Source organism: Vipera berus, assembly GCF_964194415.1.
Source record: "Vipera berus genome assembly, chromosome: 2".
NCBI classification, from domain to species: Eukaryota; Metazoa; Chordata; class Lepidosauria; order Squamata; family Viperidae; genus Vipera; species Vipera berus.
Genome location: NC_138203.1, coordinates 227703483 through 227724583, shown reverse-complemented (window position 1 = coordinate 227724583; position 21101 = coordinate 227703483). Strand labels below are relative to the sequence as shown.

The window sequence follows — 21101 nt, the reverse complement described above, 5'->3', positions numbered from 1 at the left end:
CTGCTGGCTCATAGTCAAGTGATCGTCCACTAGGACTACAAGGTCCCTCTCACCATTGTGTATTTAGGTTTTGCAGTTTGAGCTATGGAAATATTTGTGTGACACATTTCTTTAAGATTTCTCTCTCCAGTGGCTTCTATTTATCCTATTAGATCTTGCAAGAAGAGCATGCTTCAGGTCCTATCAATTTAGAAATGTCACCTTGTGAGACCCAGGGAATGTGTCTCTTCTGTCATAGCTTCTGCCCTGTGAGAACACCACATGGGATCAAAGTGACCCCGATCCTGGTAGCTTTCTGGAGAACATTGAAAATCTTTTTGTATTTCCATACATGGAGTTTAGAAAGTTAATGAAGCCCTGGGGAATTAATATTATATCATTTTAATGTTGGCTGTGGTTTCTTCTTTCTTTCTTTCTTTCTTTCTTTCTTTCTTTCTTTCTTTCTTTCTTTCTTTCTTTCTTTCTTTCTTTCTTTCTTTCTTTCTTTCTTTCTCTCTCTCTCTCTCTCTCTCTCTCTCTCTCTCTCTCTCTCTCTCTCTCTCTCTTCTTTCTTTCTTTCTTTCTTTCTTTCTTTCTTTCGTATACATTTTGATGTGAATTCAATAGGATTTCCTTCCTGGCAGATAGCATCAAATGGCAGTCTTAGTCTCCACCTCAAATGGCCCTCTGGAGAAATCCAGCTGATTTTCAGTCTAAAGTAAAGTAAATTTTTATTTATTGGGTTCCAAAAGATTTTTTATTTATATATTGCTTTATGAATTAGTGCATTAGAAGTAACATGTTATTTCAAAAATAATGTACCGTGATCTATATAAAGACTTAATTTAATAGACAAGGAATGAAAATATTTAGAAAGCCAAGAAGAAGAAAAATTACTTTTCCTTTTCATGTTTATTATCTGAATCATATGCTTCAAACTAGACATCTTGGCTCCAATCAGACAAGCTATGTTTGGAGCTTGAATGAAACATTTTAAATATTAGTTATATATCTAAGAAGAATATATTTATGAATGACTGATAAGATTACAGAAAGCTAATATGTACATGATTACATTATCTGGCTAATTATATTGTCTGGCCTTCAGAATAATAAAATGTTTGTTTAGATTATAATTTTGATTCAAGTATGTTTGAGATATTACTGGAAACTAGTCAAGAAAGGAAAAGTTTATCCGTAAATCAGTAGGAATTGAACTTGACTTCATGGCATCCAAGAAATTAAAATTCATTTAAACTAATATCAGTAGAACATGCAAAGCAGATGGAAAGAAAATGCTCTTGTAATAAAATAAGCATACATAAGACTAAAATACTGCACACTGCAGTTTCATAGTTCTCATATACTACATGCCAACTCATTAGTTTAAACCTGAATATAAAATAATATTTTTTCCAGTAGCCTAAAAAAGTATAGACAGTCCTCACAAAGTGACTACAATTGGGACTGGCAGTTTTGTTGCTAAGTGCTGCTGTTGCTAAGTGGAAAAAAGTCACATGACCACAATGGGTTAAAAACTTTACTTCCCTTTCAGTCATCAAGCGAAGCCCTGAGGTCTAAGCAAAACATCATGTGACCACAAATTACGACTTTACTTCCATTTTCTCTATTAACTCTGCTTTTCACAAGCCACTTGCAAAGTACCTGAAAGGCGATCATTGCAGGACATCGCAACGCTTGTAAATTCAAGGATTGGTCACAAAGCTTTTTTTTTATATCGTAATTTCAAACAGAGAGCCAATTAATATAGTGGTTAAGGGACCAGGTTAGAAATCAGGAGACTGGGAGTTCTAGTTCTGCCTGGATGATCTTGGGCCAGTCACTTTCTCCCAAGCCCTAAGAAGGAGGCAATAGCAAACCACTTCTGAAAGTTTTTGTCAAGAAAATTGCAGGGAATTGTCTAGGCAGCCTCTGAGAATTGAATATGAATGAACGGAAGCAAAAAATCTTTCAAAGAGCCACTAACATGGACAGCAGTTAAGGTTAGTCTACCTGTAATCCTATGCACACTTATTTGGGATTAAATCCCACTGAAAACAGTGGTGCACACAGTTTAGGTGAATTGAAGAGAATCCTGCACAGGCTGTATACGTTAGGTATAATGAGGTAGTAGCATACATGGCATACTGGGCATGCTGGTTCCTTGATACATATAGATGTGCATAGGTGTGTATAATTTAATTTCACAGCCACATCCACCCACAAAATAGTATTGCAAAGGAAAAAAGAAAAGTAAAAGGAGCTGACTTTTTTTAAAGGCCTGAAATGTATCCCAAAGGGATCTAAAATATGCCAGATAATTGTCAGAATATATTAAGCTGAATCATTAGTACATTTATTCCCTTTACATTATGGAATTTGGAGTTGTGTTTGAGGGATGTGGAAAGGACAGTAATTCTTTCCATTTTTTTCTATTGGAAATTACTTCCTTCTTTTTGAAGACTCAATGGACAACTCGTGGTTGTAATGGAAGCTCCGTGTCACTTCCAGAGCCCTTTCTTTGCAGCACCCAAGACTCCTAGAATAGAGCTGCCCCCAACTGAAGAATAGAGATTCTGAACATGTTTGGCACAATTTTCAGTAAGAAATAAAAGGAATAAGTTTTTTTAAAATCTTCAGAAAGGCTAAGCACACCTAAGAGAGCCTATTCACAACAGAACCCCCCCCCCAAAAAAAAAGGAAATGAGAGACGCTCATTCGCAGGAGCATTCGTGGGAAGGGTTGTCAAACACTCAATATTGCGGTCATGACCACTCCTAGGTGCTTGGACTCACCCCTGCAGTTCTTCATTGTCAAAACTCAGTTTAGAATAAATGCATGCAGTTCCTCACCACTAGCAAAAAAATGTCTGCTCCTGCATTAGGCTGATCTACATATCATTCTTGGTGTGAACGATTTTGTGGTGTGATTTTTGTCAGTGCTGCAAAGAGAAGGGAAAGGATAAGCTCTCTCTCTCCCCCCCCCCAAACCCGGGTTGCCTTGATTGTGTTCATTCCACTTTGTCCCATGAATATGCTTCCAGTCTTGAATAATTGCTACCACCATTTACTCTGGCTAATGTGAATGATTATTGCAGTATAACAATCTGGTTAAATTTACTTCATATTCCCCCACCCTTGTGTCTCGATTTCTCATTTAGGTTTTAGTATAAAAGTCAACAATTGCCTTTTTTAAAAAAAAGAAGAATTTGATCTTTTCTGAGCAGGAAATCTTTGAAATAATGGAATATTTTAGCTTTGTATATAATGATGCTTGAAAGTAACTTTTTTTGGTAAAGTACACAGTCTTGCTCTTAGACTAAGGGATATCCAATCAAAGCAGTACCAAAAATTGGACATCTGATCCGTTAATCTATTCTTGCCTCATCTTCCAACAGTCTGAAGCAACTTTGAGCAAAATGGAGAAAGAGATTTCCCAAAATAATTCCCACCAACAGGAAAATGGGTAAATAAAGTGTTCCAGCCCCATTGGGCCCATAACTGAGGAGAGATTAGAAGTAGAATAAACATGCAAACAAGATATGGACAGACAGAGAAGTTCTCATTCCTGCAATTTTCCCTCACAATTCTAAAATTTCTGCAGACTTCAAAAGTTGTTCTTCGCCTCTTTTTCTCTATTTCAGTTCCAAAGTTCCATAAAGGAAATGCCAGGATCTGGGACAACTTGGCATGGCTCACCACATGACCTCTTCCAACTCACCGCTGCCAAATCATTGCAGGACAATTGAGCCCAGCCAATTCACTGCAGGAATGATGTGCCACAGACAACTGGAGGGAGAGCCAGTCAGAAGGACAGGAGAGCAGACATAGTGCAGAGCAGCGGCAGTGGCCGGGGGCTTCCCATTTTTCACACAGCCCACCAATGTGTATACCGAGCTGCTGCACTGAGCTCTGGGCTGTTTGGAGTTTGAGCCATTCGGGGCAATGGCAGTGAATGGATGGACAGTGGGGGAGGCAATGGAGGCTGGACTCATCCCATTTTTACTCCTCTTGCCCGGCTCTCCCTCTGGTCAGAAGTCCCTCACCACTCTGCACTGTGCTAGCTTGCTTAATCCCCTGTCTGCCTGGCTCTCTCTCTCTCTCTCCAGCTTCCCACGGCAAACTGTCTCCAAGGCAAATTGACCATGTTCAGTTGTCCTGCAATGACTTGGTAGCGGTGAGTTTGCAAAGGTGGTGAGCTGGCTGTGCCGATCCGGCTGTGCCGAGATGTCCCATTCTGGAGATGCTAGGCTTTGAATTACTTAAATTACTTTTTATCCTAGTTTTTCTATTTACATAGCAGAGTAACTTATAAAAAAATTAAACAGAGAAATAAATTAATGGAGACCATACTCTGAATACCCAAATTTATAAATGCATTTCCCAGGACTATGGGTAAACTCTAGACCTTATGGTCCTATAATATCATCATTTAACTTAGGTTCTCAAACTTTTTGCATTATAGTAAGTGTGAACCTGAGAATTTGTGGACAAAGCACATTAATATACAACCATATAAGATTCTAACTGAATTATTGAAATTCCAAAGTGGATTCATTCCCATTAATTTCATAACATGCATATCTCTACCCAAAAACATGTCAGAGCAGATGTCCGTTGGCATTGAAACTATAAAAAGCAAGCACCCGTTGTAACCAAGGTTACTAGATGTATTTCTATGTCATTAAGTAAAGAATTCCTTCCATTCATTTTCTAATTATTGTATTTAATATGCAAAAATAATTAACCCTTTTCAAATCATTGATTCCAGCAACCATGAAAAGAATCAAATTGGCAAGAATAGAAAGGAAAGAACAAACTTCTAGGAAAGGCTGGACGTTTTGTGTTAACAGCTGAAATATTACATAAAAATGAGCAATGAGTGCTTATGGTGGTTTTTCATTAACTCTGAAAAACATCCTAGTTTGAATCAGTGGTGGGATTCAGCCAGTTTGCACCACTTCAGCAGAACCAGTACCGTAGCTAATTTTTTTGTTGCCCAGGCCCAGAATGGACTTCTGGAAGCAGCATCCACACAGAGAACTGGTTGTTCACATATTTGAATCCCACATGTTTGAGTGCTTCATTCATATATTCAGTCCCTCTTCTATTCTTTATTTGCTTTAGGCTAAATGATCGATAAATGCTAAAGTTTTTTTTTTAAAAAAAACATGTTTATCAAGAGAAAATTTAAATTGGAAAAATCTAAGTTTCCTTAAAGTTGAGCTTGGCTTCTGGTTGCTTCAGAGAAACATCCATATGGCTCCTGAACATGGATTGCCATTGCTACCTTTTGGGCTGCTGCTGTGATAATATTGATTACCATTCCAAAATGGAATTCTACATCCAAAAAACCCCTCAGAATTATGTTAACCAAAAATAATGTGAAAACAGGCAAGATAAACACAATGGATATAACATGTAGTTGTGTCCATTGGAACAAGGAGACAAATAGTCTCCTCATTATATGGCTAACAATTAAATTGGGAATAAATTACACAGGATCTTGCTCACCTTGGCTGATCTTAAAATAACTAAGCTAGAACATATCCAGTTAGTTCTTCGATGGGAATAATTAAGAAATTCCAGGGCTCTAGGATAACCTGAGAGATTGATATCCAGGATGAGTCATTGCAAGGAAAAGTCCATGATCAGCCTATGAAATCACCAGAAATCATGTTTGACTAGGAGATTTTATATTTTATTTTATGGGCATCTGGATAAAAAGGACTATTAAGGAGAACATTAAGGGGATGCTATAGAATATTGGAACCCAATAGGAGCAGGAAGGAATTTTATAGACCAATGGTGAAGTTGAAAAAAATTGGGAAGGAAGCAACGTAAGGTCACCCAGCTGGAAGAAGGAGAGGGCTGCATACCAAACTATGATTGGACTGACCGTTAGGAAAATATCTTGCCTGAATCTGATTGGTTGACTTGGGTGGGCAATGAGAGATAGTTAAGGGAGGGAAAAGTAGAACCTAGGGATTTTGGTGTGTGATTTTCAGTTCTGGCTTTGCAATACACTTGACCTCTAATAAACTATAGCTTTCTCAACAAATGGAGCCAAGGATCATTTCTAATTAGAGATTTAAGCTGTGGCAGGTCTTATGTTTATAATGAACATCTAGCAGTCCTGTTATGTAGTATTTTTATAGGCCTTTGAAAAATATATAATGGATTTGTGCATATGCGTGTTTGTTCAAGTTGGCAGTGACTCCTAATGAATGCCTTGCAGTTTTCTTGTCAAGATTTTGGAAGCCATTTGCCATTGCCTGTTTCCTAGGACTTAAGAGAGAGGGTCAGGCCCAAAGTCAGCCAGTTGGCTTCATGCCAAAGGTGGAAGTAGAACTCACAGTCTCCCCATTTTTAGCCTGGTGCTTTACCAAACTGGTTCTTATATATAATGGATCCTTCTATTATGAAGGGAAACTGAAATGAGTGGTTGGTCTAGTCCAGGGGTAGGCAACTTCGGCTCTTTTATGACTCATGGACTTCAACTCCCAGAATTCCTGAGTCACCCATGCTGACTCAGGAATTCTGGGAGTTGAAGTCCATGAGTCATAAAAGAGCCGAGGTTGCCTACCCCTGGTCTAGTCAATTTAAATATATTCACTAAGTTCAGCAAGCTACATTTAATTTCCTGCTGCAACTGCCCAATTTCTCTATTTCAGATACTGTACAGATTGAAAAGACAGGCTGAAAGTTTAGGATATTATTTATTACTGTGTTAAAAACTAGGCTGAACGTATACATGTGTTCTCTATCTTAGAAAGGAGTCAGAAAAGAGAAAAGACATAAAGAATCACTAAAATGCAACCATACGCTGTTTAGGGGATGAAGCCACTCACTGTTTGAGCAATATATACACTAGTATTTATTATTTTCAACTAAAAGGCAGCGTTTTTTAAGGAAGATACGTTTTGGGGGGAGGGAACTTGACAGGCCACACACAGATGCCACTCCAGTTTTATTACAAGAGCAAAGTATTAGCATTTCGAAAGTGGCTAGTATAAGCGGAGATGAAGGAATGGATAAATTTTTACTAAAGCAGCTTTGCTTTAAAAAAAAGAGTGGCAGATCTGTTCAGATTTGATGTTTAGGACAAGCTGCCATCCCTAGCTATGCTATTATTTAAATTGAATTCAATTACTTACCATTGATATATGGTCTGTCTGTTCTTTGGAGAATCAAACCAAAGAGCCTTTAACTCCAGAATAACAAGAGTTGGAAGGGACCTTGGAGGTCTTCTAGTCCAACCTCCTGCACAAGCAGGAGACCCATTGTATCTTTGCTCATCACGCCAGATAGTCTGAGTCTCTGTAAACACATGTACTTATGTGGAAATACAGTTTTTCATCCAATTCTGCTAACTCTGCAAACTCGTTTAACTTTAAGAGATATAATCTGTTGCTTCAAATTAATTGTAGTTAAATGTTTGGTGCTGTTGAAAAGAGCCCTAATTAAAAAGCAATTAGTCATGGACATTATTTTGAGGTCCCCTTCTATTGGGTCACCTCTGCTTCTAGATTTTCTCTGAAGCTTCCTATTCTCTTACTGAGAAAAGCTTTGGAATGAATAAAGTCAGTTTGTTCAACATTCTCATAGGGGGTCCCTGTGTGAGGGAGATGGGTGGTTTCAAAAAAATTGATAAAAATAAATAAATAATTTCTCCATGGAAACCTTGTTACAACGCATCGTGAGACATATGCCCTTCCCAGGCTCCTAGGAGTGACCCTGCCTTCCTTTGCTATCCTTGTCTTTGCTACACACAAACATGCTTGCGCATCCAGTCTTCTTCACTGTTTATCGTAGGTTTTATGAATGCTAATGAAAAAGGTAGAGGCTTCTGTGGGAATGGCAGCGCTTGTTTTTACATTTAAAATAGAAAGCTATAGCACTTCGTTAAAACAAAACCACCCTCTTTCCTTTACAGGGAGAGTTTGAAGACAGAAAAGCAGCCCCTCTCTTGGAAATATGTTGCCTAGGGGACATCTTTTCATTTAGGGATAATCTAGAGCTCAATGATTTACATTGGCTGGTTTGGGTGTATGGACCAGGGTTAATGGCTGTTGTGAGAGCCTTAATTAGACCTTAGAAGAACATATACAGTTTATAGAAAACTATGCAGTGTACATTTGTTTTTATTTATCTATATGTAAATAATTACATTTTTATCATGTTTTATAAATTAGTTAAATGTAAATAACTGAAAATGTTGTTATCTCCTATGTCTCCACAGGATCATTTTCCTTTAAGCATATTTTAGTTTCTTTCTTAGAATGGTTTCCCCCCCCTGAAAATAGAATTTCTTCAGCTTTTTGCTTCTCTTATCTATGTTGAATATCTTGTAGGAATTGATATATCCACATTGGTTTAAAATGTAGATTTCTTACCTCAGGATAGCTAGCAAAGTATGGATCCAGTCTGAGCTAGCTATCATTAATTGTGAATACCAATAATTAATATTTTACCTGAGTTAGAACATCTGTATGTTTTTACTTATTTACTAAACATCAGCTTGAGATGGATTAAGAGAAAATGAAGGAAATATTCAGAGAATTAAATTTCAGGTTTTTGAATTGTAATCACAGATAACATACATGTAAATATGCTGCTTAAACAATCCACAACATACTTTAGAATACCTGAGATTTTGTTGTGATAGTATTTATCTGGCCAGCATGAGTGCTGGTGAAAGATAACTTTCAGACAGCCATGTTTTGAATTAATAGTATATTAAATTACATTTCTAAACTGATTTTGAAAAGATAAGTAAGTCATTTAAGGGTAAGGGAAGAATCTTACATTATCTGGGTGAAAGAGATATATTCATACCTTGGCAGGAAGCATGCCTGTCCTTTTAACTCACCAATTGAATTGAAACCAGCAACCTTATTCGATAGGGCATTTTAGGAGGACAGAAATAGTTTATTTTTTAGATCTATGCAAACTATAAAATCATAGGGCTGGAAGAGACTTCTAGTCCAAGTCTTTAAAAAAACATTTATTAATGAAAGTGAAGTCCCTTGGTGGTATGAAAAAAAATAGGCCATACTTAACTCTTTATTGTTGATTTGGATTTCTTACTACTTGGTTTATTTTGTTGGTTTGTCTTTTTTTCAGATCAGAAATCTTAAAGTGCCCAGTTCCTTCACAAAGCAACTCAGAACAGAAGACAAATGTACTTATGGAAGGACAAGATATCTTATCACTTACACAGCAAGATAGAAGTTCACCAACTGGTGGTGCAGGAGCATTGGAAAATGGTAGGAAAGGGATAAAAATCTTCAGCTCTGATTACAGACCACTTTAGTGGAAAAGAAACTCTAAACATCAAGGGTGAGGACTCAAAGAAAACCTCAGGAGGATAATTGGTGGTACAAGTAAATGTCCACCAACCCTTCAAGAGTCTCTTCAGAATATGCTGGTTATGTTTTCAATGGTATTAATTTCCGTAATTTCCATAAAGGTATTAATTTCCATAATGCTACTATGGAAAACTTTATTATGGAAACAGTGATGTTTCTTTCTTTGAAATGATTTTATAGCATTGAATGTATGGTGCCTCAGCCAGTACTATAAACGCAGGAGTGTGATAAGACTTTCTAATAGGATGGCACACACGGTAGGGCTAATTTTTATTCATATATTCAGAACTAGAAAGATATAAAAATAGTTTTTGGATGAATTCTTTTTTTTAATCACAAATCAAAAAGGCATAGCAGTTTGCTTTCTTTTGTCTTCATAGAATCTCCGGTAAAGGTGGATCAGCCATTGCATGATAATAATAATAATAATAAAAAAGAACAGTTGAGCACAAGCCATCAACTGAATTTAAATGGAAAAGTTTTACATGGGTCTCTTAAAGGGGGCAGAGAATCTTCCATTGTGTTCCTGTTTATTCCTGCTTTAAAGATAGATTTAAACGAGTGAGGATAACTAGTTAATCATTTCTATACATTTGATCTTACAGTAAACACAGCAGACCATTTCCTTTTCCAGAAGACTTACTTCTGGAAAACTACTAGTTCATCCCCTGGAATGGCTGAACTAGCACATTCTGGAAGAAAAATGGAACAAATGTTCCATACCCAGAACAGGATATTTTTCACACAATTAGAATAAAGCTGTTATTGAAGTCTGCTGCATAGAAATGTCCGGAATGTTGGTTTTTGTCTCCGTTGAAGGAAATCTCAGATCTCCAGTTTATCCTCCAAGATTGTCAAAAATTTACTCAGATATGTAGTCATAAAGCTGGAGTTTTTTCAAACTTATTTTAATTTGATTTTTTTTTACTTTTTCTAATTGATTTCAATTTGTTGTTCCTTATTTATTTATTTATAATTTATTTTACATAATTTCTATGGGGCTTCATCGTAAGACTTTGGGCAGGTTAAAAAAGAAAATGATAAGCAAAAACTTTGAAAAATGTAATAAATACAACCAATATAAACGTACAGTGATAGCAGCCTCCGCTATACATTGTGGCCTAAAGCCTGATGAAAGATCATAATTTCTTTTCGGAAGATTAATGGGGTGGGGGGTTCCTTACATTGAAGGGCAACTGGAAAATAGTGCCTTCAGCTCCCAGTCCTCACAATATGATCAAATATTACTGATAAATCTACCTGAACCAAAGAGATGTAGTCCCCCAGTCAAGGTCTAGATATAGATCATGTACATGAATGATCAGTGCAACTTCTGTCCTATGCTTGACTGGCAGAGATCTACATGACCAGTTTCTTTTAAGACTTTCTGAGTCCCTACTCCAAAATCTTCTCCAAAAAGAGAATGTTGAAGATGGAGTAGAATTATCCAGCACTGCTGGACCACATGATGGCTTATCAAACAAAGCTATTCAATGGCATTTTCCCACGAAAATGTAGGCCCACATGTGATTTGTACCCCTGATCATATTTGCTGATCCTGATTATTGCATTTGTCTTTTATGCTTCTTTATCTTCTGAATATTCTTAGTAAACCTATTAGTAGCCCTTGATCAACAGACAAAGGGGATGCTTGAGGCTATCACATCCAGTGCTTTTCACCCACCTGGGACAGACCATCCTAACTGCTCCTACTACCCTGTAGATGTGAGACAGAAATGACCTGCGCTCGTTTCGCCAGGACCTGAAAACCTGGCTTTTCGATTTATCCAGCCTGGACTGAGGGGGGGGTTTAGTTTTAAATTTTAACATTGTTTTATTGTTGGGCTATTATTAATTTAATTCTTTTTAATTCTATTTTTATCTTAATTTATATTGTCTTTTAAATATTGCCCTGTAAACCGCCCTGAGTCCTTCGGGAATAGGGCGGTATAGAAAACTAAATAAATAAATAAATAAATAAATAAATAAATAAATAAATAAATAAATAAATAAATAAATAAATAAATAAATAAATAAATAAATAAATAAATAATAAATTTCACAATAGCAAAAGATGGATGGAAATATCTTCCACCTTCAAATCACAAACCAACTTCTCTCAGTTGGACCAAGTATGACCCATAATAAGCATGACTGCTATCATGGCCATCAGATCCTGGATCACTTTTTATCCTTCCCCTGGGTATGGAATCCTCAAGTAATTTTATATCCTATCATCTGTGGAGATTCTCAATTATCCAGGTCAGGATTGTCCCAAAGATGCTTTTTCAAAAAGCAACTGGACTTTGTTTTTCCTTGAAGATGTTTCGCTTCTCTTGAAGACTAGTCAGAACTGGAGAAACTTCTTGGATGAGAAGTGAAACGTCTTCAAGAAAAAACAAAGTCCAGTTGCCTTTTGAAAAAGCACCTTAATATCCTACCCCAATTTAATCTGACATACATATTCTATAAAGTGACTGAGGTAGAACCTTTTCCCAAAATAATTTTAGGACAACTGGAACATAAGGGATTGTATGGAAAAATCTTGTGATAGTGACCACATGCAAATGAATATTGAGCACAAGCATCTCCTGCTATCATGAATTTGAATAAAACTATCAGGTATTCCAGTTGGGCCACCTGCTTAATGTAGAATTTACAAGATTTTTTTTAACCATTACTTTAGGGATTTTATAATTCATAAACAGCTGTTCAAAATTCCTACCAGAGATAGTGAGAGAATGAGAATATCCACACATATAAAAGTTTGTTTGCAAGCATGAGATGACTCATAAAATACTTTTTATATGCTTTATTCTCATGGCTTTATAGCTTTGGGGGTTAAATGAATTGACCTAATTATTAATTTAATTGCAAAGCAATAGAGTAATGACTAGGTGCGTCTGTGTATTTAGGACCAACTTTTATTTAGTGTAAAAACACACATTTTTTCCCATGGGTTTTTTTATATATACTAACAATTTAAAAAACAGAATTTCAAAAGACTGAGTTTTAGTTTTAGACATCAGAGATTAAAATATTAATATATTAGAGGTATAAGAATACATGCTTCTAACAAACATCTAAGATAAGCATATGACAGAAGTTTCCTTTAAAAGATCACGAGCAAAGATAAAAAAAATTAGAGTAAATACCCTTACTTCCTTATGCCTACCTGTATGCACTCCCTACAACTTCACAAGGAGTTTTGATCTTAGCTCATTCACGTTTTAAGGCTTGACTTTGGTTTCAGACGTAAGTGTCCATCCGAGCACCAGCATCCATCGGTGTAACTGAAAGAAGTCAGAAGTGCTATCTCTGCTGTTGCATCAAATAACTACCAGATTTAAGCTAAAGGTTTGATGTAGTTTAAACTAGATCCAAGGATGATGCAAAAGCAGCAAAGGGAGACAATGCCAGCTTCCCCACATCCCCTATTGTTTGCTTCTTAACATATTGCACAAATCCCATAGTAGCTGTGATTCTTACAGCTGGGTAGATACAACATCTGTTTATTAATTAATCATTTGGGATAAATGATTATGTTCAAAGGAAAGCCTTGAAGTTGAAAGCTTATCCCAAGAATAATGGATATATGAGGCAACCATGCTTTGAACTAATGTTGGGAAATAAGCATTTTACTAACAGTGGATTGTCTACTTCACTTAATTAGAGCTAACGTTACACACACACACACACACACACACACACACACACACACACACACACACACAAACACACAGACCACTTTTGTTATTGTAGAAGAGAAGGACAATTTTGTTCACAAGACATTCTTTGTTAAACTTGTCATCTGATTGGCATTTTCTTTATTTTGGGTTTTACCACAGTGCCCTCTGCTGGACCAAATGGAAAGCATTCAGCCATAGTCCCAGCATTAGAAGAAACAATGTTTGCATAATAACAATATTAAAAGTTCCGCTTGCAAATTATATTTCTTGCTAGCAGAACATTGTGCACTCTCTTCTCAAATACCTAACAGGGAGCCGACACAAAATAACTTGTCTTCTGATTCAGGAGGCCATCCCTTATATGTTATCTCAAAAGGAGGAGTCATTTTTTTTAGAAATAAAATTCGATTAAAGAGAGATACCAGATTTTAAAAAGCTTGAGCAGAAGCATTTTTTTTAAAAAAGGCTGTGTTTTATACTCCTAGTACCACATAACAGTGATTAGCAGAAAAACCTGACACCTCAGCTTGCAAAATAGCTACTTGCAACAAATGTGTGATAATAGCTAGCAGCAATCTTTATAAATGCAGTTTGTAAAGAAATTTGTGTCAATAAAACAGACAATTGTCTAAATTATTCAACCAATATTGCTCTCCCTTGCAAATATACTCTGGAAATCTGATTGAAAAGGCTGCCTTAGCCTAAAGCTCTTCATTTTCTCTGGCTGAGTGTTTCAAGTACATGATATTAGTGCCAAAATAAATCCCCTTTTCTCTGTCTACCTGCCATAAATAGCTGGTAGAAAAACATCTTTTCCCTCTGAACATGAGATTCCCCCCCCCCCCGAGATCTTGCCCCCATCTTCCTTGCATCCTTATATCAGATCTTTTTCTTTCTTTGCCTTTGGTTGACCATCTCCACCATCCTCACTCCACTGAAACAGGTCAACCTTTCCTTGTGTGTGTGTGTGTATGTGCGTGTGCCTTTGACTCTCCACAATTTTCTTCATGAAGATTTCAGAAGTGTTTCAGCATTGGCTTCTTCCTAGGGTTGACAGAAATTGACTGGCCCAAGGTTAGTGAGCTGGCTTTGTGCCTAAGGCAGAACTAGAACTCACCGTCTCCTGATTTCTAATCTAGAGATTCCCAATCTTGGCAACTATAAAGACACATGGACTTCAACTCCCAGAATTCCTAGAAGTACACATGTCTTAAAGTTGCCAAGATTGAGAACTCCTGCTTTAGCCTGATGCCTTAACCACTGTAACAAACTGCCTGTCACTTTTATCCTTTGCTCCACTCTATATGAAGACTTGTAAAGGCTCTCTTCATTCCTTCCTCCAGCCCACTTTTTCCATTTAGCCTCCGCTAATCCCCAGGCTTTCCTGTAACTATGGGATTGTTTCTGATCAAGATGTTGCTCATGCAATCGTGCAAGTTCAGGAGCACAATTTAATAAAAGTTCCAGGTACAATTGATTTTCATTCTAATATACTACTTTTCCCTTTTTTTTTCTTTTTATGTATATGTACACACACATTTGTTCAAGAGGAAAGCACAAGACAACCCTCTGTGTGCAATGGTGGGTTACACTGTTGGGGATTAGCAAGGTTTAATAAAGAAAGATACTATATATAACTCTAACAATTGTTCTCGTTCTGTTGATAAAGATTATGCTCCTTAAGAAAGGGAGCTTGCCTCTTTATGGAGGACCATACATAGAAATGCTGCAAAGTATGTCTTCAAAGATAACTCACAGATATGGGGGTTATATCACTCAAGTCCAAATTCTACAGCCATAGAAACAAGCATAAATGTGGATTATAAATTACATGATTAGACATAGATTCCTAATTTGCCTGATTATGAGGAGAATTAGCTCAAAGGTTGAATTACTAACGATCTAAGAAAAATTTAGGCAAATATATTTCCAAAAGGAGAGAAATAGTGCAGGGCATTTGATAGGAGCTTCAATCAGTAAGATTGCTGTTTATCAAATGAAAATGTGCTTATTGGGAAAAAAATTGCATTCACAACTAATTAACATGTTCTCAGGATTATACTTTCTTTTAATTTGTGATAGAAAATGACGTATATGTACTTGCATATAAACCCATCTGTGGATAAGCTGCCTCTCAAATTTTTAAGCAAATACCACGAAAAATGTGCCACCTGTTGTTGATTCACATTTTTGTCATATTTTGGTTTAAATTCAAGAGTCAGCTTATCCACAGGAGGGCCTATATGCAAATTCTGTATATATAGGATATATGAGTTCTTTTTAAAAAGTTTTACCATATATACTCACAGATAACTCCAGGCACAGATAAGCTGAACCTAATTTGGGGGGTGTCTGTTGTAGCGCCTAGAATTCTCAGCTTCTCTGCAAATATATGGCAGACTGGCGGAGGTGGGAAGGGGAAGACAGGATATGTTGTGATTCAGGGTCAGCCTGTGGGTTCGGCAGTTGGGTCGGACGATTCAGAGGAGGAGGAGGGGGTGTTGGAGAGCCTGCAGAGAACAGCCCTGAGGCTTCACAGAGCCCTCAGCCAGGCCCCTCCCATCTGGTTACGACGCAGACCCAGCTGTGTGAGCCTGACAGCGTGGATGAAGATGACCCACAGCTGGCCCTGTTCAAAGACGCCCGACGCAGGAGGCAATCAAGCAGGAGTAAACAGAGGAAGGCATTGGGGCACCTCGGAAGGATGCAGAGAGAAGCCACGCCTTGAACTATTTAAAAGGGGAATGTGTGGGAGGGCTGGTTTGCTGAAGGCAACCGTTTGAATAGCTCCTGTTTCATGGTTCGTGTTTCTGTCTTGCTCTGTTTGCTCTGTTTTATGTCAATAAATTTGGCAGGCTTAGTTCCAGCCTCTTGCCTTTTTGTAAAAGGGGTTGTCCCTGCCTTTTCTGCAGGGCCGGTAGTAGGCTGGTACAGAACAGGATAGTTTCGTGCATGCACGCTCACCACTTTCACAACTACAGTTTCACATGCGCTCCCTTGCCACTTCCATGGCCCAGCACTGACCCATAGACCAGGGGTTGGGGACCCCCATTATGTGGTATATCTAGCACTTATGTATTTAAGGTAGCAGATGAAGAAGAAGCAGGTCCTTTTTTCTTTGGCAATGAATTACTGTAGCATTTGAACTAATTATTCCTAAAGTAGTTTTTTTTTCTTAAACTGGGTTAAACAAATGCCACTTGAATATGATGGTGCTAATGATTGTCTTATTTGGAGCAGTTATTGTTCTTCTTTCTTTCCAGTGGAAGATCAGATGTTTCGTTCTGTGGAAGGCCAGGCTGCGTCTGACGAAGAGGAAGAGAAATGGATAGGAGACCAGCCATCCCAAATGGCTGAAGTAAAGAAACTCCTAGCTAGATTTCCTTGTTCCAATAGCGGGTACGTCTCAGTATCTATGTGAAAACATAGTGGCAACTTTTGTCTTTGCTCTTCTTTCTGAAAATGCTGTTGTGCAACATAACAAAAATGTTACAGGTAGAACAGCTTTGGAATATGTAATATGGCTATACAAATAGCCCTTGTTCAGCAACTGTTGAAAGTTACAACGGTGATGAATGGGTGAATTACTACCTCTCCTTCTAGTTATGGCCATCACAGCATACCTGTGGTTACATGGTGGTGATTTGGGTGCTTGGCAACCACCTTGCAATCACAAGGTGGTTGCATCCTGTAGTCATGTGACCACCATTTATGATCTTCAGTGCTGGCTTCAGACAAGCAAAGTCGATGGAGAAACTGGCTGGAGGTCACAAATGGCAATTACATGACCACAAGATGCTGCAAATGCATAGGATACACCTCACAACAGTAATTGGGACCACCGGAACTGCTGTTGTAAGTCAGCATGACATCACAATTTATAAGTGTGTCACTTAGCTTTAGGCTTGCTAGTCCCAATTACTATTGTTAAGAGAAAACTTATCTGTATAGAACAGGCACATGTAAGATTTATTAGTAATTGTCCTTTTTTATGTTTGTGTCTTCAAGTCATTGTTGACTGCAGGTGATTCTCTGGACAAGTCCCTGTGGTTTCCTTGGCAAACATTTAGAAGTGATTTATTTACTAAACCAATTTATATTTCCTCATAATATTTTAATATTGCATATCATTAGACTACTAGGGTGGAGAAAAGCAGTAACCAGAAGTTTTCTCTCTCTAGATGTGATGACACAACACTGAAGCAGCTGAGGTCGTCCTTTGGAAATGACAGTTGCTGCGGCCATGAAAACTCCCTTGTGGAATTAGTCCGACGACTCTCAAAATTAAAAGAAGACTTTCAAATGAAATGGCAGGAAGAGAAACCTCTGGAAACAAATATGGAAGAGGTAAATTCATTTTATATTCTGTCTTTCCAGGAGGTACACTACTTCCGATTTGTGGGCTACTTATTACGAGATCTGCATATTTCAGAATTTCTTTTTCTTATCAGACCTGCTTAAATACGGTCAAAAGACACTTTCACTAATATCGCCTGCATATTTCAGAACAAAAAGACTGGGCTGTGATAGTGTTCAACTTTCATCACCTCAAAAGCTTAGTTCTTACAGAATTATTTAATTCAAAACTACTGGTAGTGCCTAATTCCATGGACTTTTATACAATCATCTATTTACTATTTCTTTATCAGCAAGCCTTTAAAATGCAATTGTGTTCTGTTAAAGTATGGGGAGCAGGTACATCTGTATGTCATCAGATCACAACAATTAATCCTCTCCAGTTGGTATAGTCAGGGACAGCAGGATTTTCCATTTGACAACATCTAGATGGACATACCTGAAGCTAGAACTCAAATACTTTGGCCACCTAATGAGAAGGAAGGACTCACTGGAGAAGAGCCTAATGCTGGGAAAGGTTGAGGGCAATAGAAGAAGGGGACGACAGAGAATGAGGTGGCTGGATGGAGTCACTGAAGCAGTAGGCGTGAGCTTAGATGGACTCCAGAAGATGGTAGAGGACAGGAAGGCCTGGAGGAACGTTGTCCATGGGGTCGCGATGGATCGGACACGACTTCGCAGCTAACAACAACAACAGATGGACATAATTACCTAGCTTGGTCTTATACCACACTTTATATAGCCTTGTGGTTCATACTGTGTATTTATTACAAATGTATATTTGTACATAAATGCAAATAAATATATATTTCATTGTAAGAGTAGCTATGTTCCTTTCTTCCATTGCAAATTCCACCTCTTCCAATTTATGCTGTTAATATACAGTATCTAAAAACAGAAAACCAGTGTATAAGTGGAATTAGCAACTTCCCAATTGCTACTTTAGACCTTCCCTTTCTTTCTTTAGTATTTTACCTACTTTGTGCTATTATGAGGCATAGTTTTTTATCCTGAGGAAATTGGAAATAAATATTTGATTTGTCAAGTGGTAGACCTTTTTACACTTCTAGAAATGTCTTCTAAACATCTCCAGATCTCTAAAATTCTGAGATCTGGATAGATACGCTAACTTCCTTATACACGAGTATTTCAGGTTAATTCTGCATCTAACCCCCAAGTCTTAGAAAGAAATATATAAAAGTATATAAAACTAGACGTCATTTCAACTCCAGGCAAGTCAAGAATAATGGGCACCAGAAAGAATCAATAATTGATCCAATCTTTTTCATCTGCTTAGATTTTACAAAAGCTAGAGGATGAAAAGAACTGTTTGCTTTGTTTCCTTTTTAAGTGAATTCCAATAAAGAGCTGCAGTTAGAGAACTATTTTGCAAAGAAATTTTAATGAAGGTGTCAGATAGCAGATGATATACTGAAGCAATCATTAGCAAACTCTAAATCTAAGCCTAGAATTACAAAATGTTGCTTGTAGCATAGATATCTAACTTTCGCTGTAATTGACCAAGTCATATGCATTATCTGTAAGCAATTAACTGTAAGCAGGCATTTTCTAGTGGATAGATACATGAACATTGGAACAACTTTTACAAGGATTTAGTTAACCTTAGATGTAATGACAATGTAGCACCATTAAAACCAGCCTGCAGTGTTACTGTATATTCCAAAAGAGTTTTAAAAGTTGGAAAATAATACAATAATTGCAGCACATTTACAGTGCTGATCAAGAAAATAACTGAGGCTGCATTCAAACCCAATGTAATAAGCTCATGGGAACCTTTTGCAGAATTTCTTCACTGGTTTTGTTATTAGTACAAAATGCAGATACCCAATGAGCTTACCGTTATGAGATACGTGCTGAAAATCCTTTTGTTGAATTTGTTTATCTAACAAAGAAAAAATGGGCAGAAAGAAATAGAACATTCTGGAATAATATTGCAGGCAATTGACACATTTCAATCTTACTTTGGATATAGGCACGTGTGTTGTAGGGAAGCCAGTGCTGATGATTATAAGAATGTTGTTACCCATGAAGACAGGAACAAGATGTTGTAGTGAAAATAACCTACCCCAGTTTATCATTGTCTCAGGAAAGACAAATAATGTCTAAACCAGGCTGCTGATCAGATGGTGGTAATATTATGACTGACAAGAGCAAGCAATTATTTATGTGCTTTTTTGGCTACAAAAGGACTGTGAATATAAGAATTTAAATAAAACATTTAATAGTTGGTGAGACTATGTCATCTTACCAAATTGCAGATTTATCCAGAAGTCAGAAGGTGACTTTATTGTTGAATAAGAGAATTAAGTTAACTTTAAGCCGATCCTGTCAATTAGCAAATTCGAATATATTATACTGTAGCTCTAAAAGAAATGGGTATGTTAAAGAAATTCTGGATGGATCCTAAACTATTTCACACTTTATTCAAATAACAGTTACAAAATAATCGATTATGGTAGTATTTCCTACCAATTTTAAAGCCAACCTTGGAAGTTAACAGCATGCTTTTCTTTTCAATTCTCTCTCAAAGAACTCCAGGTATGGTTGGAACTGCAATAATAATGGACAAAACTTACACAAAAGGGTGAACAAGGACTGGAAAATGTAAAATGTATGCCTGAGGAAGTTTTGTTTTAAACTTCAATTAAAAAAAACAATGGAATATACCTCTGTTTTGCTACAAGCAACTGCAGAGAGTGATAATATTTAAGGATGCAGCAAGAATTATTATTGCTTGTTACAGCAAAGCAGAATGAGTTTTAGTCTGAATTGTTAAAATGTAAGCAGGGATTCAAATAGCCAATAAATATTTAAGCTGGGCAATCTTCCTGCTTGGCAGACTATAATATTTTGGCCAATGAATCAATAGAAACTTAGCCTATAGGATGTTCTTTCTTACATTAATCCCAGTAATACAATCATACCATTTATGAATTGTAAAGGATTTGTAGAGGTCATCTAATCCAACACCCCATTCAGTGCAGGAATGGCAAAGTCATTTTGTGATTTTTGTCCCTGAAGGACAAATCCCCTATCTTGGTATCATTTACAAATCTAATTAGTATGTTTTCCATTGCATCATTTAGGTCATTCATAAAGATGGCCTTGGAGCAACACAAGCCACTAGCCCAAGTGTTGCAGTAATTGTACAATGCCAACAGATGAGAATTAAAATAAAGGTATACAATAGATTCTGTATGCCTTCATAGTCATACCACTTACGTTAGTTGAAGTCAACTTAGTGGGACTCATGATATACTACAAGGCTTGTGAGTATAGTCACCATTTTAGGTATTTCCATGTTGAAAATTTTCTCTTAATAAATGAAGCTGTTTAATATTACAGTAATCAGAGTTTATTAGTTATAATTCAGACTACAGGGATTTGCAGACAAGATCTCTGTTATATTATTAAGTCAATTTATTAGTTGTCTCAATTGCTCAATATTAGATTATAATTAGATTCTGTGCAATGTGCAGTGCTTAGAAATTTTGCATCTATTCTGCCATTACAGAAGGAGGATTAGCCATGAATCCTTATTGTTCCTTAAATAACATCTCTTAATTGCCTCAACTCTTTATGTTTCAAATTGGAGGTATTAGGGCTTTAATTACTGGATTCTCCTAATTATTTTTCTTTTCTTTCTTCAAATAGCAGAGTAGCATAGACCATTATTTAAAATAAAC

General features: G+C 37.0%; 1 protein-coding gene across 1 annotated transcript in view; it reads left to right on the top strand.

The window, feature by feature from the left end:
• EFCC1 (EF-hand and coiled-coil domain containing 1) overlaps nucleotides 1–21101 on the top strand; it is a gene marked incomplete at its 3' end in the record, with an annotated part of 85252 nt that overhangs the window by 50396 nt on the left and 13755 nt on the right. Inside the window, exons 3-5 of the mRNA XM_081320222.1 lie at nucleotides 9105–9247; nucleotides 16302–16437; nucleotides 17220–17385. Coding sequence (XP_081176348.1) covers nucleotides 9105–9247; nucleotides 16302–16437; nucleotides 17220–17385 — 445 coding nt within the window. The remainder of the gene's footprint in view (nucleotides 1–9104; nucleotides 9248–16301; nucleotides 16438–17219; nucleotides 17386–21101) is intronic.